The 24240-nt window shown below is 49.1% G+C and overlaps 1 protein-coding gene across 1 annotated transcript in view; it reads left to right on the top strand.

The window, feature by feature from the left end:
• The window catches only part of LOC139281475 (protein FAM180A), an 88221-nt gene that overhangs the window by 49705 nt on the left and 14276 nt on the right, over positions 1–24240 (top strand). Inside the window, exon 2 of the mRNA XM_070901646.1 lies at positions 4812–4915. Coding sequence (XP_070757747.1) covers positions 4812–4915 — 104 coding nt within the window. The remainder of the gene's footprint in view (positions 1–4811; positions 4916–24240) is intronic.

The raw sequence follows: 24240 nt of genomic DNA, 5'->3' as shown, positions 1-24240 counted from the left end.
TAGAGAACCCCCTTGGATTCTGAGCATCCCCTGTTTGATTATCTGCACTGCTCGTTCCGCCTGGCAGTTTGAGGCCGGCTTGAACGGTGCCGTTCTAACATGGTTAATTCCATTGCCTGCCATGAAGTCCTGGAATTCAGTGCTTGTGAAGCACGGGCCATTGTCGCTGACCAAGATGTCCGGTAGACCGTGGGCGGCGAACATCACCCATAGCCTTTCTACCGTAGCAGAGGATGTGCTTGAATTTAAAATGTCACACTCGATCCATTTGGAGTAGGCGTCTACTACAACCAAAAACATTTTCCCCATGAAAGGACCTGCATAGTCCACATGGATGCGTGATCAAGGCTTGGCGGGCCATGGCCAGGGGCTAAGGGCGGCTTCCCTGGGCGCATTGCCCAGCTGGGCACACGTGTTGCACCTGCAAACACAAAGTTCCAGATCTGCGTCTATCCCTGGCCACCAAACGTGTGACCTGGCAATTGCCTTTATCGTGACAATGCCCGGGTGCCCATTGTGGAGTTCTCTGATGAACACCTCTCTGCCCATCTGGGGCATGACTACGCGGTTTCCCCACAGTAGGCAATCGGCCTGAATCGAGAGTTCATCCTTGCGCCTGTGAAATGGTTTAAATTTCTCAGGGCATGCCCTGTACGTGGCTGCCCAGTCCCCATTCAGGACACATTATCAGAGATAATAGCGGGTCTCTATTTGTCCAGACTTTAATCTGACGGGCTGTCACGGGTGAGCCTTCGCTTCCGAAAGCTTCAACAGTCATGACCATCTCAGCACCATGCTCGGTAGCCCCCTCAGTGGTGGCTAGTGGGAGCCTGCTGAGTGCATCGGCGCAGTTTTCGGTGCCTGGTCTGTGCAGAATTGTGTAGTCAAAGGCAGCTAACATGAGTGCCCACCTCTGTATGCGGGCCGATGCGTTTACATTTATGGCCTTGTTGTCGGCCAAAAGGGACGTTAGGGGTTTGTGATCTGTCTCCAGCTCAAATTTCCTGCCAAACAGGTACTGGTGCATTTTCTTTACCGCATATACACATGCGAGCGCCTCCTTTTCTACCATCCCGTAGCCCCTTTCTGCCTGGGACAGACTTCTGGAGGCATAAGCTACCGGCTATAACTGACCCTTGGCATTGACATGCTGCAACACACACCCGACACCATAGGACGACGCATCGCACGTTAACACAAGTTTCTTACATGGGTCATATAGCGTTCACAGATTTTTGGAACATAACAATTTGCATGCTCTATTTAAAGCCCTTTCCTGGCTGTCCCCCCAGACCCATTCGCGACCTTTGCGTAGGAGCACGTGTAGTGGCTCTAGCAGCGTGCTCAATTTGGGAAGAAAGTTACCAAAATAGTTCAGGAGCCCCAGGAATGAACGCAGCTCCGTCGTGTTATGGGGTCTGGGTGCTCTCTGGATCGCTTCCGTCTTGGACGCATTAGGGCTGATCCCGTCTGCTGCTACCCTCATCCCCAGGAATTCTACCTCTGGAGCTAGGAAGACGCACTTCGCCTTTTTCAGTCGCAGCCCTACCCGGTCCAGTCTGCGTAGCACCTCCTCCAGGTTGTGGAGGTGTTCTTCAGTATCGTAACCCGTAATGAGGCTGTCGTCCTGAAAAACCACCGTCCCTGGAATCGACTTGAGGAGGCTTTCCATATTTCGTTGGAAGATCGCGGCAGCTGAGCGAATCCCGAACAGACATCTGTTGTACTCAAACAACCGCTTGTGTGTCGTGATGGTGGTCAGCTTCTTCGACTCACTCGCCAGCTCCTGGGTCATGTAAGCTGAGGTCAAGTCCAATTTTGAAAAAAGTTTGCCACCGGATAGCGTCGCAAAGAGGTCCTCTGCTCTCGGTAGCGGGTACTGGTCTTGGAGTGACACCCGATTGATGGTGGCCTTGTAATCGCCACATATCCTGACCGACCCATCTGCCTTGAGACCGGCACAATCGGGCTCGCCCAGTCACTGAATTCAACTGGCGAGATGATGCCTTCCCTCAGCAGGCGGTCCAATTCTCCTTCTATCTTTTCCCGCATCACGTACGGCACCGCTCTGGCCTTGTGGTGTACTGGCCTGGCGTCCGGGTTTATGTGAATCACCCCCATGAAAGTGCCAATGCCGGGTTGAAATAATGAGTCAAATTTGTCCAGGATCTGTGAGCATGATACTCGCTCCACAGAGGAAATTGCATTGACATTGCTCCATTTCCAGTTCATGACAGCAAGCCAACTCCTCCCCAGTAGTGCGGGACCGTCCCCTGGGACAATCCAGATTTGCAGTCTATTCTCCGAATCTTTGTGGGTCACGACTACCATGGCGCTGCCTAGCACCGGAATGATCTGCTTTGTGTAAGTCCGTAGCTGTGTGTCAATCGGCGATAATTTTGGTCTCCTTGGACGCCCACAACTTTTCGAACTGTTTGATACCCATCAGGGACTGGCTGGCCCCCGTGTCTCGCTCCATTGATACTGGGATGCCACTGAGGAGCACTTTCATCATTATCGGTGGCGTCCTGGTGTATGAACTGTATACGTGCTCCACATGAACTCGCTGAACTTCAGCTTCCAGCAATTTTCCCCAGCGTTCATTTCTGCAATTTCTGCAGGTATTTTGCTCACCTCTGCAAACTCCGGCTGAGTGTGTGCCTCCACGCCTCCAGCATGAGCTGCAGTTTGAAACAAAAGGTCCCTTGCCAGTTGATCGTCCCTGACTGCCCCTGTTATTGCTAGTGGCCATGCTCGCATGGTTTAAATCCCATCCTCGTCACCATTGATACGTCCTTACTATACAGTTTAAATGCACACGCGGCCCATGCTTGAGAGGTCAGTCTGTGACCTGTCCTTTATTTCATAGCACTCAAGTGCTGGAAGTGGGTGGAGCTTCCCCTTTTATATCTGAAGGTCTAGGTTAGGAGTGTCTCCCACAAGTTCACCACCTAGTGGTCATTGTTCTCACAGTGTACAACTTAGGTCAGATTATACATGGGTTACAATGCTGGTTGAATACATGACAGTGGGGACGGGGAAAAACGTGATCCAGCTCTAAAGTGGGGGGAAATGAGAGTGAGAACATGATCCAGCTGGTAAGACGGATTGCATTCTTCCAATCCCACCCCCTGTACACCTGCACTACCACCTAGGGAACTGAGTGATAGCTCAGAAAGCTCCGTGTGTGCATGGCAAGTGACATCATTGGATGGACGAAATACGGTAGTCACAACACTGTCATTATTCACTTCATACGCAATAAACCTGTTAACAATCCGTGACCTACATACAATGTCCCATCTATGGGGGTTGGGGGTGGGGGTAAGGTCAGGAACTTGTTGCGGGAAGAAGATCATGAATCCAGGGGAGAGGAACTTACATAAGAACATAAAAAATAGAAGCAGGAGTAGGCAATACGGCCCCTCGAGCCTGCTCCGTCATTTAATGTGATCATGGCTGATCAGGTCATGGACTCGGGTCCACTTCCCTGCCCGCTCCCCATAACCCTTTATTCCCTTGGGCAGGGGGAGAAGAATAGGAAGCCGGGGTGGGAGAGAGAAGGTCAGGAACTCGGGCAGGGGGAGAAGATCAGGAACTCAGGCAGGGGGAAGAGGTCAGAAACCTGGGTGGGGAGGTCAGGAACTTGGGCTGGGTGGGGTTGAAGGTCAGGCACTTGGGGGGAGAAGGTCAGGAACTTCTGCGGTGGGAGTAAGTCAAGAACTTTTGCGGCGGGGGCAGGAACTTGTTTGCAGGTGGGAAACGATGTTAACTGATGAGGGTGAACCCTATTTGCTCCAAGTGAGCTCTGTTCTGTCTGGAGTAGGCAGTCAGAATGGCTCGAATTACACTTTTCAAAGTGATTAATTAGGCTAGGGTGATCTAATTACACATTCCAGAGAAACTGCTGGATGTGACTTGCCACCCAAGGGGACCAATCAGCAATCAGGGCTTGTCATCCAAGGGGACCAATCAGCAATCAGGGCTTGTCATCCAAGGGGACCAATCAATAATCAGGGCTTGTCATCCAAGGGGACCAATCAGCAATCAGGGCTTGTCATCCAAGGGGACCAATCAGAGCTTTTGGTGTTGTAAATAAAGATGTCCTTTAATTTACTGACTATTGTACCTCAATATAACTTGAAAATAGTTTAAAATATCTTTTTTAAGTGAATTTTGGTAATTTAAAATTGCATTACTCAGAGCTGGTAGATTGACACTGATTAAAAATGCTTATTTTTTGTGATAAGCCTATTTTCAGTTGTTTTAATCAAACTTCATCAAGTTACCACTTTCAAATATATGAAAGACTTTTTTTAAATAGAAAATATTTTTTTTAATTACATTTTAAAACCTTACCCAATTGCACTGGTTCATGGCAAATTTTACATTCAGTGATATGTAAATGTGCTTAAGCAGAAACTCGGGAAAAACAACACTTTTCAAAATGGACCCAATTTTGGGCGTAATTTGCGGCAGAATCACAATTGTGCCCAAAGCGGAAACTCTAGCCTAGGGTCTGTGACATGATACAGACTGCACGAGAAGGTGAGGTGGGTCTCTCGGGGCAGTGTTTGTGCTACATAAAGTAGAACTGACCTTTATGTTGTATGTTATGTGCAGGGAACAATGTTATCCTCAAGTGTTAATTTATTTGTGCCCAAAGTGTCTCTTGTAATGAATCCTCCAGTGTTCCTCAATTTTTATTGTTATTCTTGATGTTAACATAGTTGTTGATAGTTTATTTGAAGTGCTTGATTTTGTAACTGTTTTTTTATTGACAATGTTTCCTTTTCCTTGCTCTCTTCTAGTTCTCTTCCCATCTGCACAGAGGTTAAGAAGAAATCTAGATTCCGACATTCCTATTAATCCTGTGTTCCAGCGGTCGCAGAAAGATGTGGAGCTGTTGTATGAGGTCTCTCTCTCTCTCTCTCTCGCTGCTTTGCACTTTTTATAGGCTGTTGTTGAATGTTTAATCTGATCAGGAGCAAGGCAATTATATGTTAATTAGAGAGCTTGGCACCCAAAACTGCCCAATGAGAACAGTCATTTATCCCTTTTCTCTTAAAGATAAGGATATTTTTGTGATTTTTTTTGAATGAAGGAATGTTATATCATTAACTGCTCTTGGTAATAAGATTTAGATAGCAATTCTGTGCAGTTTTGATTTGTAACTTGATTGACATAGTGCAATGGAGTGTCCTGAATCACTGAGGCATAATGCAGTCGAACATTCTTTGAATAGACATGACATTGTACAATGTAACATTAGTTCTGGAGCAAAATCTTGCTTTTCAAAGTCTTGAATAGACTGTTCCAAATCAGCATAGCAGCATAGCATGCTTCACTAGATCACTGCTGTGTTGTACTGTGCAGTGCGCCAAATAATGTTGGACCAGTATGGTATTTGCAGTGTATGATCAACAAATGCCCAACCGAAAAAAGATCCAAGCACTAAAGAAAAACGTGCAGCCAAATGACTGTGTACAAAGGAAATTAGCCCAGCACTGGTTATTTCTATGTACCAAAGTGTTCTTAAAACATAGAATAAAGAAAGTCCTCATTAGCTTCAGCAATCTGAGGAATTTAACTACAGAATTACCACAACAACTTGCATTTATGTAATAAAAACAGAAAACATAGAAACATAGAAACATAGAAAATAGGTGCAGGATTAGGTCATTCGGCCCTTTGAGCCTGCACCACCATTCAATATGATCATGGCTGATCATGCAACTTCAGTACCCCATTCCTGCTTTCTCTCCATACCCCTTGATCCCTTGAGCCGTAAGGACCACATCTAATTCCCTTTTGAATATATCTAACGAACTAGCCTCAACAACTTTCTGTGGTAGAGAATTCCACAGGTTCAAAATGCTGGAAATACTCAGCAGGTTAGGCAGCATCTGTGGAGAGAGAAACAGAGTTAATGTTTCAGGTTGATGACTTTTCGTCATTGACCTGAAACAGCTTGAATTTTCCCATTGCAGAGCGGTGGGTTTGGGAACGGGTCAGCAGTTAAAAGCGCTGAAACTGACAGCACATCGGGAACCCAGCGTCATCCTGCCAACTTCTGCATTTAACTGAGGCGCATTTCGAAGTGGAACAAGGGCAAATTTAATGAAGTACTTAGCTGCTCATTGAGAACCTTTTTTTAACGTGAACTTTCATCTTTAACTGCTTGTGCACAGGATTCACGGACCTCGGGAAGCTCGCCTGTAAAGGAAAGGCGGGAGCTCAGTGGACATTGTGCTACTTCATTAAGTGACAGCTGGAAAAAGCACATAAATACACAAACTTCACAACTTCTTTCTTGTTTAAGGGAAAGGCTCTTGCTGACATCATTTTTTGCTTTCATGAGTTTGCAGATGAGTTCTGCAGCCTTGGAAGCCACTCTCACTACATTGGAGGATTGTGCCTCTGATCTCCACTTTACCAGGCATCTATCAGTTCAGCATGGGTGCCGCTTATACTGTCTCACCTTGGACCTCCGATTCGGACCAAGATGAGCCCCAGCACCAACAACACAAGCCACACCAGCAATAGCAGCAACAACACCAATAGCCTACTCCTCGCTGACCTGATGCTCCACAGGAGAGAGGGGGTCAGCACAGGGGTGCACTGCACCAAAGGCAATATCCCCAACACAGGATATACAGGTAGAGGATGAGTTTTCTGGACATGACTGAACAGCAGTGCTTCAGGAGGCTCAGGCTATCGTGCCAGGTCATTGCAGACATTTGTAGCTTACTGGAAGAAGACCTGCTGCCAGAGGACCTGGTGGACATACCTTACGAGTGGTTGCCAAAGTCACCTCAACTTCTTCGCCTCAGGCTCCTTCCAGGGATCTGCAACAGACATTTGCAGGATCTCGCAGTCGGCCACCCACAGATGCATCACCCAGATGACCGATGCCGTGTTTCACATGTACACTTTGCCACTGATGAAGCCAGTGTTACTGAGCAGACGCAAGGCTTTGCAGCTCTGGCTGACTTCCCATCATTGCAAGGCATCACTGACTGCGCACATATGGCCATTAACTTCCCATCCCCCACAAAGCAGTCCAAAAATGACCAAACCATTCCTGTCAAACTCACACCCGTTGCTCAAGGTTAAGTAATGTCTCTCCATTCACTCCAAGTGACAAGGCCACTTTCCAGGTGGCTGGCAAAAATAGACAAGTCGGGAAAGTGGTGCAAAGATATAAATTTATGTATGTCATAAATAAAACTGAAACTTCGCTTTCATTTTGGCAAACACCCATGTGCATACCGTTTTGTATCTAGGATTGTGTCTTTTTTCTTTTCCGAGTGCTTCTATGAGGTGCAACCCCTGTGGCTTCAGCAGAGGTAGAGGCAGGCTGCTCACTTCCCTGCTGTGACTGTCTTGACACTTTTGGCAGATGTCCTCTGGGTTTTGGAGCATGTGGGGGTCCCACCAAAGACTGCTCCTCCTGCACTGTCCAGGGACAGACTGAGTCACGGGATCCGAGGCAGCATGTGGGGCTCTGACTGAGGGGGAGGCAACGGGGGAGAAATGGGGGCGCTTTGAGCAGAGCCCCCATTTCCATGTCCCCTTTCACCATCATCCCTTTCATGGGCCACGCGCACTTCCATGCTAGCTGCATATCAGTGGGGCGATGAACGCCCAAGTTTGTGCTGCTATCCCTTCTAGAGATGAGGTCATTAAGAGTCTGCAATCTGTTGTTTGCAGCTAGCAAGTTCTCATTCGACTGGCTCATTAGCTGCTCCATGCAGGTGGCCATCCTTTCCATTGACGAGCACATCGTCGCCATCGCCTGCAATATGTTGCTGCTCATGTTGGGGATGGACTTCTGCATTCTCTGTGCAAGAGCACACAGTGTAGCTGGAAAAGCTGCCAGAGCCTCACGCATTTGTTGCTGCTCCTCCAAGATCAACCTCTCTGTCGACGGCCCCCGAGGTTCAGCATCTGTATCCAGCTGAGCAGAGCTTGGAGCATCCTGCACCCTCAGGTGATGACTCTCCACTGCTGTCCCTGTCTCCACCATCTGCTCTTGCTCACTTGTGATGTGTGAGACACCAGGTGACAACACTACTCTATGTCTGGCAGGACTCACAAACGTGCGGGTATCTGCGCTGGTGCTGGGTGCGCGTGGGTCTGGTGACGGTGCATCCTCAGGGAATGGAGCTTCCTCAAAGGAGTCGTCTTCTTCCTCCGGCTGCACAGTGGGAGGCGGGGAGCACTTGATTGACCTGTGGGAGAGTAAATACATGAATTAAACTGTAGTGTATGAAATGATACAATGAACTGCGTACTGTGAGCCAGTGACTAGGTGCAACCTGGTCAGTCTTTAATGGCATCTAGAAGTGAAGATACAAAGGTGAAGTTCAGGTTATATACCGGGCCCAGCATGAGTGTATCTGTGACCCTAGGAACTCCGACGGTAGTGCCCCCCCGGTGGTGGGCAGACCTTATGTACATACATTACATCATTCCCCTCCAGTTCTTGGCATGTCCATATTACAAGTTCAGACGGTCCGGAGTGCTTCGCTCTCTGGTTGACCGTCTCAGTACAATCCCAGTGCTTTCCGAGTCTCTCATGACTTGGAGCTGGGCGTTGACCACAGTGGATTCTTCTGATGGTTGGTTGTCTAAACTCGCGGTGTCTTCTTCCAACTGTTCTGGTTCGTCAGTGTGTCTTAGCTTGATTTGATCAATGTGTTTCCTGCACATCTGCCCATTCTTGAGCTTAACCATATACACCCAGTTACCCTCCTTATCCGTAACATTGCCCGGGAGCCACTTGGGCCCTTGACCATGGTTAAGTACATACACTGGGTCATTTACAGATATGTCGCGTGACACTGCGGCGCGGTCGTGATACCACTGCTGGCGTTAACGTCAGGTTTCGACATGATCGTTAAGGTCAGGATGGACTAGAGAGAGCCTGGTTTTGAGGCCTCTCTTCATCAATAGTTCCGCAGGCGGGACCCCGGTGAGCGTGTGTGGCCTTGTCCTGTAACTGAGCAGTATGTGTGACAGGCATGTCTGCAAGGAACCGTGAGTTACGCGTTTCAGGCTCTGCTTGATGGTTTGAACCTGCCCGCTCCGCTTGACCATTGGACGCGGGTTTGAATGCGGCTGACCCCCCGCCCTCACATGTTTTCTGCCGTTGCGTTTCATGAACTCTTGAAACTCCAGGCTCGTAAAACATGGTCCGTTGTCGCTGTCAGCGAAGTCTGGCAGACCATGTGTGGCAAACATGGCTCTCAGGTTCTCAATGGTGGCAGTGGAAGTGCTGGATGACATGATCACACATTCTATCCATTTGGTGTATGCATCCACTACGACAAAAAACATTTTACCGAGCAAGGGGCCCGCAAAGTCGATGTGGATTCTGGACCACGGTTTGGATGGCCATGACCACAGACTGAGTGCAGCTTCTTTTGGGGCATTGCTTAACTGCATGCAAGTGCTGCACTGATGCACGCATGACTCTAAGTCCGAGTCAATGCCAGGCCACCAAACATGGGACCTGGCGATGGCCTTCGTCATGACAATACCAGGATGTGTACTATGTAACTCCCGTACAAATCTCGGCCTGCCTTTCTTGGGCATTGCAACACGATTACCCCACAGTAAACAGTTGGATTGGATGGAAAGCTCATCTTTGCGATGGCTGTACAGTTTGGTTTCACCACCCATGTCCTTGGGGATGGTCGACCAGTCCCCGTTAAGAACACAACGTTTTACAACCGATAGGGTCAGATCCTGATTGGTTCAGGTCTTAACTTGTTGAGCAGTGACAGGCGACCCTTCACTCTCAAAGGCATCCATGACCATGAATAGCTCTGCGGGCATTGGCGTTTCCACCTCCGGTGTGGGCAACATTAACCGGCTCAATGCATCAGCGCAGTTGTCGGTGCCTGGTCTATGGTGAATGACATAATCATAGTCGGATAATGTCAGCGCCCACCTCTGGATGCGGGACGACGCGTTGGTATTGATACCTTTATGTTCCGAGAAGAACGATATAAGCGGCTTGTGATCAGTTTCCAGCTCGAAGCGAAGCCCAAACAGGTACTGGCGCATTTTGATTACCCCATAAATGCATGCTAAAGCCTCTTTCTCTACCATGTTGTAGGCTCTTTCCACCTTGGACAGGCTTCAAGACGCATATGCAACTGGTTGTAGTTTGCCTGACTCATTGGCTTGCTGGAGTACACAGCCGACCCCATAGGACGACGCATCACAGGTCAAAACTAGACGCTTGCATGGGTCATACAGTACCAGTAGCTTGTGGGAACACAACAGATTTCTAGCCTTCTCAAAGGCTCTGTCTTGGAGTTCACCCCACACCCAGTCATCTCCTTTCCTGTGCAGCTTGTGCAAAGGCTCTAATACTGTGCTCAATTTGGGTAAGAAGTTACCGAAGTACTTGAGAAGACCCAGGAACGAACGCGGCTCCGTCACATTCTGGGCCTGGGTGCATTTTTGATGGCCTCTGTTTTTGCATCTGTAGGCCTGATTCAGTCTGCAGCAATCTTTCGTCCAAGGAATTCGACCTCTGGTGCTATGAAAATGCACTTCAAACGTTTCAGCCTGAGTCCCACTTTGTCCAGATGACGAGGAACCTCTTCCAGATAGTGCAGGTGCTTGGCGGTGTCACAACATGTGACTAGAATGTCGTCTTGGAATACCACGGTCCTGGGGATGGATTCCAATAGGTTCTCCATGTTTCTCTGAAATATGGCTGCCGCTGAACGAATGCCAAAAGGATACCTGTTGTAAATAACTAGTCCTTTGTGCATGTTGATGCACGTAAGTTTCTTTGATGATTCAACCAGTTCCTGTGTCATGTCGGCCAACGTTCGATCCATTTTGGTGAACGATTTTCCCCCGGCTAGTGTTGCAAACAGGTCATCAGCTTTCGGTAATGGGTACTGATCTTGTTTCGAAACTTGGTTGATCGTGACCTTGTAGCCTCCACAAATCCTGACTGTGCCATCGCTCTTTAACACCGGAACAATGGGACTGGCCCATTCATTAAATTCGACCGGTGAGATTACCCCCTGGTGTTGTAGCCTGTCCAATTTGAGCTCGACCTTTTCTATCATCATGTGTGGGACTGCCCTGGCTTTGTGATGGATGGGCCTTGCGTCTTGGCCGAGGTGAATCTGTACCTTGGCTCCCTTGAAGCTGCCAATTCCCAGTTCAAACAGTGATGGAAATTTGCTCAGCACGTGAGCACACAAATCATCATCCGCTGATGACAAAGCTTTGATATCGTACCATTTCCATTTTATTTTCTCAAGCCAACTCCTGCCAAATAACGATGGGCCCTTGCCTGGGATAATCCATAATGGTAGATCATGAACCGTTCCCTCGTATGACACTCTTACTGCTGCACTATCGATCACTGGTATGAGCTTTTTGGTGTAGGTGCGCAACTTTGCATTTATCGGACTCAGTTTGAGTCTCTCTGTCTTGGTCTCCCCCAGTTTTTCGAAAGTCCTCTGGCTCATTATCGATTGACTCACACCCATGTCTAATTCCATGGATAGCGGCACGCTGTTTAATTTTACCTCCATCATTATCGGTTGGCTCTTTGTTAGGAACACACATACGCTATACACTTCCTCCTCGGAGCTCTCAAATGCCTCGAGCTGCATCGTCAAATCCATGCTGAATTGATCATCATCCACGTGGTGTGTCGCAGCTCGCTTGCTCCGCTGCGGACACATCCGCTGAAGCTGTCCCGTCTTCGCACACCCTCTGCATACATACTGCCTGAAGCGGCACTGATGTGGTCGGTGATTGCACCCGCAACGCCAACACGTTGAGCTCGGATTTCCGCCCGATGGCGAATTTTGAGTGGCTCCCGTTCTCACATACGCAGTCGAGTAGGCCCTCGATGGTGAACTTTGAGTGGCTCCCGTTCTCACATACGCAGTCGAGTAGGCCCTCGATGGTAAACTTTGAGCGGCTCCCGGTCTTGCAGACGCAGTCGAGTAGGCCCTGCCATGTGCAGCTCTGCCGGTCGTCGATACAATTTTGTACACAGTACTTGCCGTGGAGTTCCTGTTTTGTCGCGATATCTGCTTCGTGATTTTCTGCGTGGACATGCAAGCCTGGGCGATGGTGATGACCTTGCTGAGGTCTGGCGTCTCCGCAGCCAGCAGCTTACTTAAGATCGCCTCGTGGTTGACCCCGATCACGGAAAAGTCACGCAGCATGTCTTCCAACACAGGCCCAAATTTGCAAGGCCCTGCAAGATGACTCAGGTCGGCAACAAATGCCGCTATATCCTGGCCTTCTGGACCACCGTGCGTATAGAAGCGATATCTGGATATGAGGATTCCTTCCCGTGGGTTTAAGGTGTTCTCGAACTAGAGCACACAGTTCTTTGTAATCCTTTTCTGTAGGGTGAGAGGAGATTCTTGATGAGTGCATAGATCGTGAGGCCACAGACAGTGAGAAGAACTGCCCTGCACTTCTCTGCATCCTCGACTTTGTTTAGGTTGTTTGCCACGAAATGCTGGTCAAGACGATCTGTGAAATCTCCCCAATCCTCTCCCTCATTGAACCTCTCGAGAATTCCAAAAGTACTCGATCATGCTGTGCTCGCCATTTGCCTGGGTTCGTATTTTCCTCGTCGCCAGTTGTAGTGTATGAAATGATACAATGAACTCCGTACTGTGAGCTAGTGACTAGGTGTAACCTGGCCAGTCTTTAATGGCTTCCAGAAGTGAAGATACAAAGGTGAAGTTCAGGTTAATTACCGGGCCCAGCACGAGTGTACCTATGACCCTAGGACCTCCGACGGTAGTGCCCCCTGGTGCTGGGCAGACCTTATGTACATACATTACATAAACCTCTTATGACAGAGTGTAATGTTACCATTACGCACATGATAATTCACTGGCTGCTGACATCAGTCACCATGAGTGACTGTTGTATGCCATGTGCGATCTTGAATTCTGTCACCAGGTTTTGGGAGGTCCCTGTCTCTCTGTCTCCCACCGGCAGCAACTCTGTCACTCCACTTATTTCGAGAGCTTCCTCCTCTGTTGGTGACAAATTAGTATATATTGGAGGGCCACCTCCGGTTCTCTCTTTCTCTCCTGTTCTGGGTTCTCTTCTCCTGCAAGGAGTGAAAGAAGGGAACTTTGAGTGTGAATGAGGGAATGAGTGTAAGGGTTGTATGGGCTACATCTGTAGAGGGTGACGATGAGGGAGTGGTGTGACATTGCCAAATGGCCTCATTCTGTGGTGTTATTTGCTATGATTACATTAGGCTGAGGGTGAGTGTCAGTGGTGGTTAGTCAGATGGGGATGGGAGTCGGTGCATAGAGAGTGAGGGATGAGTACACCTGCAAGGTAGGTTGGTGTGAGGAGTAATGTGCCTGAGTAGGCTTGGGAAGGCAGAGTGATGGGGTTGGGGTGACATGATGTAGTTGGGTGTGGCATTGTACTCACCTTTACTGACCTCATGAGATCATTAAATCTCTTGCGACACTGTATGCAGGAACAGCTGACAATACCCCTGCTGCTCACTTCTTGTGTGATCTCCAGCCATGCCCTCTTGGATTCAGTGCTGATCACTTCCTGCCGCTACCAGGAATAGAACCTCCCCTCGTGCTCGGACTCCCTGGACCAGGATACCCAGGGAGGCATCTGAGAACCTTGGTTCAGCCTTCTGGCACTGTGACTCCATCCTTTCTTATACCTTCACAGATATCTTCGATAGATAAGAATAGCCACCTCTCCCAACCACCTACCTGCAGCCTCTTCCAACAACCTTCAACTGTGATGTGTTCAAGGCACAGGGGGTACTGTAGCATAGTGGTTATGTTACTGGACTAGTAATTCAGAAGCCTGGATTAAATTCAAATCCCACCACTGCAGCTAGGTAATTTAAATTCAGTTAATTAAATAAATCTGGAATAAAAAGCTAGTAATAGTGACCATTACTAATGGGCCCAAGTTTCCACAAGAAAAAAAACGGGCGCCCCCGAATTGGGCGCCCGTTTTTCACGCCTAAAACGGCGCCTAAAACAATCCTCGGTATTCTCCACCTACTTGCAGGTCCTCTGGCCCTCAGCGCAGCCAGCACGAGCTGTGGGGGGGGCGGAGCCAGGTCCCTGCGCTGAAAATAGTGCCGGGACCTCTGCACATGCGCGCTACAGTCGGCACGCAAGTGCAGTAGCTCCAGGCGCCGAACTGTATGGGAGGGGCCCAAAGCACGCAGCCCCTAGCCCTGGCCGAATGGCCTCACTGGGGCTGCGTGAATAAGGTTCCTCCCACGGCCAGCTCCTGCTCCCCGCCCCCGACAAGACCCGACACCCGCTCCCCCCCCCTGCCGACCCGACACCCGCTCCCCCCCCGCCCCCCCCCCCGCCGACCAGACCCGACACCCGCTCCCCCCCCCCGCCCCGACCCGACACCCGACACCCGCTCCCGACTCCCGGACTGGATCCGATCCGACCTGACCTCTCCCTTCCCCCCCCACCCCTCTCTCTCCCCCCTCCCCGCTCTCTCTCTCCCTCCCTCCCCTCTCTCTCTCTCTCCCTCCCTCACCCTCTCTCTCTCTCCCTCCCTCCCCCTCTCTCTCTCTCCCTCCCTCCCCCTCTCTCTCTCTCCCTCCCTCCCTCTCTCTCTCTCTCTCTCTCTCTCCCCCCTCCCTCCCTCTCCCTCCCTCCCCTCTCTCTCTCTCCCTCCCTCCCCTCTCTCTCCCTCCCTCCCCCCTCTCTCTCTCCCTCCCTCTCTCTCTCTCTCTCCCTCTCCCCCTCCCGCTCAGCGGCATGAACGGCTGCAGAATTCTCCCTGGCTGAAGCACTTTCACACAGGTAGGAAGATGGTTTATTTAATCTTTTCTTGGCTTATAAATGTTTATTCAGGTTGGATTTATTTGTATAATATTTGTAGAAGTATAAATAAGGATTTATTGTCGAATTTAATGACTTCCCTCCCCCCCCCCCTCCCCCCCACCTCGTTCTGGACGCCTAATTTGTAACCTGCGCCTGATTTTTTAATGTGTAGAACAGGTTTTTTCAGTTCTACAAAAATCTTCACTGGCTCCATTCTACTTTAGTTTGGAGTACGTTTTCACTGTGGAAACTTTCAAATCAGGCGTCAGTGACCGGACACGCCCCCTTTTGAAGAAAAAATTCTGTTCTAAACTAGAACTGTTCTACCTGACTAGAACTGCAGAAAAAAAAATGTGGAGAATTGCGATTTCTAAAATAGTCCGTTCTCCACCAGTTGCTCCTAAAAATCAGGCGCGAATCATGTGGAAACTTGGGCCCCATGAAACTACCAGATTGTCATAAAAACCCATCTGCTTCACTAATGTCCTTCAGGGAAGCAAGCCTGCCATCCTTACCCAGTCTGGCTTATATGTGATTTCGACCCACAGCAATGTGGGTGACTCTTAACTGCCCTTTGAAATTATTATGTTCAGAATAACTCCACAAGACTGTATATCTTAAGCTCAAACTGTTGTGACCTTGGTCTCTTTATTGTAACTCCAGACTGAGGAAGCAGCCTTTTAGACCTGCTTGCCCAGGGTGTGCAGGTGACCCTTGGGTTTCCCACAGGCGTGCCCCCTGGTGGCAAGTCTTACACATTGGTAATGTTTACATACATATCATCATTCCCTCTTAGATACAAGTTATTTACAAGTTGAGGCGATCCAGGGCTCTATGTTCCTGCGTTGATTGCCTGAGTTGAAGTCCTGGCATGGGTGAGTTGGTCGGATCATTGCTGCACTGCGGTGTGGCTGGTCTGATCGGATTGTCGGGCATGGTGGGTTCATCCTCGTGGTTGACCCCGAGGTCGATTGCTGGTTGGGTGTGTGTGGGTGGATCATTGATGGTAATGTCCTCATCAAACTGTTCTTGGTTGTCAGTGAACCGCAGTTTGGTCTGATCCAAGTGCTTTCTGCACGTTAGTCCATTCAAAGATTTGACAACAAACACTCTATTCCTCTCCTTAACTAACAGTACCAGCAACCCATTTGGGACCATGACCTTAATGAAGAACAAACACAGGGTCATTAACCTCAATGTCACGTGATACAGTCGCATGATCGTGGTACACGTTATGCCGGTGACACCGGGTTCCTACACAATCATTGAGATCCAGGTGGACTAAAGAGAGCCTGGTTTTGAGTGCTCTCTTCATTAGCAATTCTGCAGAGGGAATCCCGGTAAGCGAGTGGGGTCGCGTACGATAGCTGGGCAGATTCCGAGGTAACCGGGTCTGCAGGGAACCGTCCGTCACGCGTTTCAAGCTCTGCTCTATGGTTTGGACTGCCCATTCCACTTGACCATGGGATGCGGGCTTAAATGGCGCAGACCTGACAGGCTTAATGCCATTGCGGGTCATGAACTCGTTGAATTCCGAACTGGTGAAATATGGTCCATTGTCACTAACAAGGACGGCGGGCAAACCATGGGTGGCGAACATGGCTCAGAGGCTTTCAATGGTGGCAGTGGACATACATGACGACATTATTATACATTTAATCTGTTTAGAGTAAGTGTCCACTGCTACTAGGAACATCTTTCCTAGAAAGGGGCCAGCAAAATCTGTGTGGACCCTGGACCACGGTTTGGAGGGCCATGACCACAGACTCAGTGGGGCCTCCCTTGGTGCATTGCTCAACTGTGAGCAAGTGCTACATTTGTGTACGCATGACTCCAATTCTGAGTCAATGCTGGGCCACCAAATGTGCGACCTGGTGATAGCCTTCATCATGACTATGCCTGGGTGGGTACTGTGAAGGTTGCGTATAAACATTTCCCTGCCTTTTTTGGGGCAAAATTACACGATTCCCCCATAGGAGACAGTCCGAATGGATGGAAATTTCAGCCTTGCATCGGTGGAACGGCTTAATGTCGTCTTGCATTTCCCCTCGAACCGCCGACCAGCTCCCATTGAGGGCGCAGCTTTTTACTAATGATAGCACCAGGTCCTGGCTAGTCCAGGTCCTGATCTGACGAGCCGTGATGAGTGACCCCTCGTTCTCAAAAGCATCCATTACAAGAAGCAAGTTTGCGGGTTGTGCCATTCCACCCCGGTGGTGGGCAATGGTAGCCGACTGAGGGCATCTGCACAGTTCTCAGTGCCTGGTCTGTGGCGGATTACATAATCATACGCAGATAACGTTAGTGCCCAACTTTGGATGCGGGATGAAGCATTGGTGTTAACACCTTTGCTTTCTGAGAACAACGAAATGAGTGGCTTGTGGTCGGCTTCGAGCTCGAACCGGAGTCCAAATAGGTATTGGTGCATTTTCTTAACCATGCTAATGCTTCTTTCTCAACCATACTGTAAGCTCTTTCAGCCTTAGATAAGCTTCTGGACGCATATGCAATCGGTTGCAGTTTGCCTGACACATTGGCTTGCTGTAACACACAACCGACCCTGTACGAAGATGCATCGCAAGTTAGTACTAAACGTTTACACGGGTCATACAATACAAGTAACTTGTTAGAACATAGCCGGTTTCTGGCGTTATTAAAGGCTGTCTCTTGAGATTTACCCCAAACCCAGTCGTCCCCCTTGCGCTGCCATAAATACAATGGTTTCAGCAAAGTGCTCAACCCCGGTAGAAAGTTACCAAATAGTTGAGGAGTCCCAGGAACGAACGCAGCTCCATCACATTCTTTGGTCTGGGTGCATTAGTGATGGCCTCCGTCTTGAAGTCCGTGGGGCTGATGCTGCCCGCCGCAATCTTTCTCCCCAGAAATTCGACCTCTGGCGCCAGGAAAACATACTTGGAGAGTTTCAGCCTGAGTCCCACTCTGTCCAGTCACTTTAGAACCTCTTCCAGGTTGTGCAAGTGTTCAGTGGTGTTGTGGCCAGTGATCAAGATGTCGTCTTGAAACACCACGGTGCGCGGAACCGATTTCAGCAGACTCTCTATGTTCCTCTGGGAGATGGCCGCAGCCGAGCGAATCCCAAAGGGGCATCTGTGGTATATGAACAGTCCTCTGTGCGTGTTAATGCAGTCAAGTTTTTCAAAGGTTCAGCCAGCTCCTGTGTCATATAAGCAGAGGTTAGATCCAGCTTGGTGAACGACTTCCCCCCTGCCAGCGTTGCAAACAGGTCATCCGCTTTGGGTAGTGGGTACTGGTCTTGTAACAAGACTCGGTTGATCATTACCTTGTAGTCCCTGCAGATTCTGACTGTCCCATCGCTTTTCAACACCGGAACAATTGGACTGGCTCACTCGTTGAATTTGACTGGCGATATGATCCCCTCTCATTGAAGTCTGTCCAGCTAGATCTCGACTTTCTCTCGCATCATGTATGGACCGCTCGGGCCTTGTGATGAACGGGTCGTGCATCAGGGACCAGATGGATCTGCACTTTGGCGCCTGTGAAGTTGCCGATGCCTGGCGTGAATAACGATGGGAATTTGCTTAGCACTTGGGCGCTCGAGCCGTCATCCACCGAAGACGGTGCTTTGATGTCGTCTCAGTTTCATCAGATCTTTCCTAGGCAGCTTTTGCCAAACAGCGTTGGGCCATCGCCTGGTACAATCCATAATGGTAAATCATGCACAGCTCCATCATACGATACCTTCACTGCCGCACTGCCAATGACTGGTATGTGCTCTTTGGTGTAAGTGCGCAGCTTGGTGTGGATCGGGCTTAGTTTTGGCCTTTGTGCCTTGTTACCCACAGTTTCTCAAAAGCCTTCTGGCTCATAATTGAAACTGGAATGCCGTTTAATTTGACTTTTAACATTATCGGAGTGCTTTTTGATGGTGAAGGCGTGTACCCCATACACTTCCTCTTCAGCCTCGGGTTGAATTGCCTCTCTTACTCATTGAACGTGACCCTCGCCGGATCGGTCATCTTCTGCTGACTCTGCCACGTGGTAAGGCGCAGCACGGCTGCACTTTTGCTGGAGGTGCTCCATTGTTCCACAGCCCTTGCACACATAGTGCTTGAATCGACATTGATGGGCTCAATGATTACACCTGCAGCACCAACATGGTGCTAATGGATTCACATTCACGCCCCATGACGGATTCTGAGTCATCCTAGGTCTGGCCTCTGCAGGCGTATAGCCCTGCCATGTACAATTCTGCCTGCTGAAGGTATTATTTTATGCACAGTACTTGCTGGTGAGTTTCGATGCCTCAGTGATATCGGTTTAGTGTTATCGTTCGTGGACATAAAAGTCTGGGCTATTGTGATGGCCTTGCTCAGATCTAGGGATTCGGCAGACAGCAGTTTGCGAAGAATGACCTCGTGGCCGATTCCAAGCATGAAAAAGTCCCGCAACACTTTCCCCAAAAATCCAGCAAATACGCACGGTCCCGCAAGGCGTCTTAGGTCGGCGACATAGCTTGCCACGTCCTGGCCCTCGGAGCGGTGGTGCATATAAAAGCGATACCTGGCCATTTAGATGCTCTCCTTTGGCTTGAGGTGTTCCCGAACCAGCATGCACAACTCTGCATGTGTCTTCTTCGTTGGTTTCATCGGTGCTAACAGATTTTTGATGAGGCCGTATATCGTGGACCTGCAAATAGTGAGGAGAATCGCCCTGTGCTTGACCGCGGTTTCTTCCTTTTCCAGCTCATTGGCCACGAAGTACTGGTCAAGACGCAACGAAGGCTTCCCAATCATCACCCTCAACAAATCTCTCAAGAACAACAATGGCAGCCATAACTGCGTGAAAGTTTGTGATCTGTTATTCGTCGCCAATTGTTATGTTCAGAATAACCCCATAAGACTGTATATCTTAAGTTCAAACTGTTGTGACCTTGGTCTCTTTATTGTAACTCCAGAGTGAAGAAGCAGCATGGTAGATTACCTTTTATTCCTGCTTGCTCAGGGTGTGCAGGTGACCATTGGGTCTCCCACAGGTGCGCCCCCTGGTGGCAAGTGTTACACATTGGTAATGTTTACAAACATAACAAAAATGGCCTTGCAAACCACTCAAATTGTAGAAGGCGGCTCACCACCAACTTCTCAAGGGAAATTAGTGATGAGCAATAAATGCTGGCCTTGCCAGCGACACCCACATCCAATTAATACATTTTTTAAAAAGGCTCCTTTAAATACCTGAGCTAAAAGCGAGTCATTTTTGATTTTAGCAGACTCGTTCCAACCAATTGGCCGGGAAACCCGTGTGACTCTTTCAGTTAAATGCGGAGTGCCGAGTGCACTGTTTAAAACTTTGGAATGGCGGTCCGCATCCACCTGCCCCGACTCTAAGGTGAAAATGCCAGCCGTTAACAGCTGAGTATTTCCAGCATTTTCTGTTTTTATTTCAGATTTACAGCATCCTCAGTATTTTGCTTTTGCATTTATATAGTGCCTTTAATGTAGGAAAACATCCCATGGCGCTTTACAAAAGCGTAATCTGACAAAAAACGTCTAGCCAGATCAGCCGATAAATAGATAAACCAGAATAAGAAGGAAAGCTGCCTTAACCTTTCACATACAACTTCTCCCATAAAATCATATCCAGAAGCACCTCTCGTGCCAGCTTTAATTTTGATATCTCAGCCTTCAGCACAGGCTTGCAGATCACACTGAAAAGTACTAATATAACCAATAAGCAGAACATTATAAATATCATTCTGAGCCCTTAAAAACTGTGCAGACCCAAAGGGAATATTGAACACTGGGCAGTAATTGTAGTGGGTAAATGAAGTTGAGTGGTTTGGAAGTTTGAGAACTTCATGTTCTTGATCTGAACACCAAAGTTGAATGACTCATGTGGCTCACAAAGACCAGGGGCTAGAACTTCCACTTTTTTTACATGTTGAACACCCACTTAACGCCCATTTTACCGCTGAAATGACATATAACACCCATATATCGCTAATTTTGGCACAAAATGGAAACTGGCAGGCATGTTTCGGAAACTTATCGCTGAGCGTTACTTTCCCCATGTGGTTAACGCTGGGAAAAAATATTACCGTCGGCCCATTTTTTGGGGATGGAATCAGCAGGATGGGTGAATTCAACGCCCGTAATATCGCCCAGCATTACTTTCCGCACAGAATTAATGCCGCAATTCAATATTAACGCCCGCCCACTTTTTTTTGTCGTAAAGAGCATATTTACTAGCGGCCATGAGATCACCCTGCGACAATTTCACCACCTCGCGCACACATCGCCCACAATATCGCTCGCCCAAAAAAACACCCACAAAAAGTGGAACTAACTGGAACGAATCACAGCATTATGGACGCCATGTTCTAGGTCACATGTCACGTCCTTTAAAAGGCTGCTGTGCTTCAACCTCAGCAGAGTTCGGATGTACTCTGCAGGTCATTGGAGTTGATGTGAACATCTGTAAAAACATCTTGACCACACTATGACCGATTGAAATTGAAGAGGTGTCTTCGTCGGGACATTCCTTGTTTGTGACCAATCGGTGGAAAACAGAGAGCTACTACAATGGGGTTTGTCCTTTCTCACCCTCTCTTTGTGACCAAATACATGCAGCAGACTCGACATCACTGAAGGAATGTTCCAATGCATTATGTGCCCAATGTAAGGTGTGACAGATAGATGAGGAGGACCAGACGTTACACCCCCCGTAAGTACAGGGAGAAGCATTCTTACCTTGACTTGCCCGACACCACCTGCCTTTGGAAACTGCGCTTCCACAAAGAGGTTATCACTGAGGTATGCCAGCTAATAAGGGAAGATCTGCAGCCTGCCAGCACCATCAGTACTGCACTGCCCGTTGAGGTCAAAGTCACCGTGGCACTGTTGTTCTATGCCTCGGGTTCTTTTCAGGCCACAGCTGGAGACATTTGCGGACTTACTAAGCATGCCACATATCGTTGCATTAGACAGCTCACTGAAGCCCTGTACGCACGCAGGAGGGATTTGATCAGCTTCCCGATGACCGGGGAGGCACAGAGTGAGAGGGCTCTAGGATTATCCAGAATTGCAAACTTCCCCAAGGTGCAGGGAGCAATAGACTGTACGCATATCACAATGCGGACAGCTTTTCAGAATGCTGAGGTTTTCAGGAACCGCAAGGGATTCTACTCCCTGAATGTCCAGCTGGTTGTCGACCACAAGCAAATTATACTGGCAGTGAATGCTCAATTTCCGGGCAGCATCCATGATGCGCACATCCTGCGTGAGAGCACTGTATCTGACTTGTTTAACAATGAGCCACAAGGTCAATGCTGGATGCTTGGTGACCAAGGATATGGCCTCGCCACCTGGCTGATGACCCCCCTGCATGACACCCACACCGAAGCCAAGAGGCGATACAATGAGAGCCACAGAGCAACTCGCAATATCGTGGAGAAAACCATTGGAGTGCTGAAGCAGTGCTTTAGATGCCTGGACCATCCAGGAGGCGAGCTCCAATACCACCCTGATCAGGTAGCTAAATTCGTGGTGGTGTGCTCCATGCTGCACAACTTGGCTATCAGGAGGGGACAAGAATTGCGTGATGAGTCTGACAGTCCACCTCACCAGAGAGAGGAAGAGGAGGTAGAGGAGGCTGACATCGGCCCAGACAATCAGGCTGTTGCTGAAGCCATGCCCCCGCCCCCCTGTAGACCGCATGAAAGGGCCCATGGTGGCATGATAGCTGCAAGAGCCTTATGTCAGGAGCTCATCAATGATCGCTTTCCCTAAAAAAACGTTGGTGTTACTTACAAGGCTGACACACTTCTGGGTGTGCAGGTCATGCATCAATGGTGGGCATCACATTGGTGACAGTTAAAGTTTAAGTTGATTGAAGTTAAATGTCATGTTAAGGAATCACAGGCATGTAATGGTGCAGCTATCTGAGCCAAGGTGCTACAAGGTTTTGTTAAATAAAAAACGTTTAAACCGAACATTAGTCTGAAATCATCAGTATTTCTGTACAAACTAACACTTTTCACCCCCCCACCCCCGCTTCTCCTCCCCACTTCTACCCCTCTACCCCTTCCCCTTCCCCTCCTGAATCCAAGCCGCTTGGCCGAGGAGGTCTTCAGGCAATGCTTCATGGGGGGGCGGGGGGGTGGGGGCGGTGACGGCTGAAGCACTGTTTGGACGGATATGGGAGAGGATGGTCCCGAGGTAGGAACGTGCTCCGAGCCAGAAGCAAGATGTTGCTCCTGGCTCTCATGTGTGGTTGCCAATGGGGGTGCGGCACCTTAAGGGTGCAGTGCAGTGCTCTGGGACCACTGGGAGCCCTCTGCCACCAGTGCTCCTGGCTACCAGCTCCAGGGCCTCCTCCATCCCTTCCATGTTATATCTTATTTGTTGGCCAAAACTCGGTGCCAACTATGTTCTTGGTGCTTAGTAGGCTTTTTGCTACTGGTGAATCTCTGTTGTTCTTCCCACAAAGCCAGACCAGCACACACCACACCCACACAAGCTTTCAGTGCCTCTGCGCTCCCTCTCGCCCTGTCTTCTCTTCTGCGCATGTCATGATGACCCTTGACCTCCTGAATCGCGGGAATTGAGCGTTACCATGCCATTACTAAGGACGGCCACACTTTACGGCAGAAGATCAAAAAAATTTAACGCTACCGCCCATTTGATATCGCTCGCGGTAACGCCCATTTTCAAAAATGGAAACTAGGGGCTAGAACCTGCACTTTTGTGATTATCCGGCATGGGCATTAAAAAGGGGTTTTCAGATCGCCAGCTTCGCACCCATTCTCAAAGCACCTAGTTTCCACTTTTGAAAATGGCCGTTACTGCGAGCAATATAAATTGGGCAGTAGCATTAAATTCTTTTGACCTTCTGCTGTAAAGTGTGACCGTCCTTAGCAACAGCATGGCAACGCTCAATTCCCGCAATTCTGGAGGTCAAGGGTCATCATGACATGCGCAGAAGAAGAGACAGAGGGAGAGGGAGCTCAGAGGGACCGAAGGCGTGTCTGGGTGTGATGTGGCTGCTTTGGGAGGAAGGAGGGAGACTTTAGAGCTTCACAGCAAGTGGGCAAACAAAAAATAGCTATTACCAGCCTTATATTTGACCGAATTTGGCCTATAATGGAGAAAGAGGAGGAGGCATCACAGCATGCTGTGGAGACTGATGCTGGAGAGAGGAGTGAGAGGAGTGGGAAAGGAGTACATTGGAGGGCGCAAAAGAGCCAGGAGTTTCTCGGATGAGGCAATTGCCTCCCTCCTGCAGGAGGTCAAGTTACACTGGGGTGATTTGACACAGTGAGGTCGAGGGAAGCCCATCCCAAAGGCAGACTAGAGGATATGGACCGAGATAGCAGAGGTGGTCTCATCAGCGACCAATGAGGTTCGTGAGG

Source organism: Pristiophorus japonicus, chromosome 15 (assembly GCF_044704955.1).
Source record: "Pristiophorus japonicus isolate sPriJap1 chromosome 15, sPriJap1.hap1, whole genome shotgun sequence".
Taxonomy (NCBI): Eukaryota; Metazoa; Chordata; class Chondrichthyes; family Pristiophoridae; genus Pristiophorus; species Pristiophorus japonicus.
Note: the sequence above shows the minus strand (reverse complement) of the source record. Positions and strands in the feature narration are given on the sequence as shown.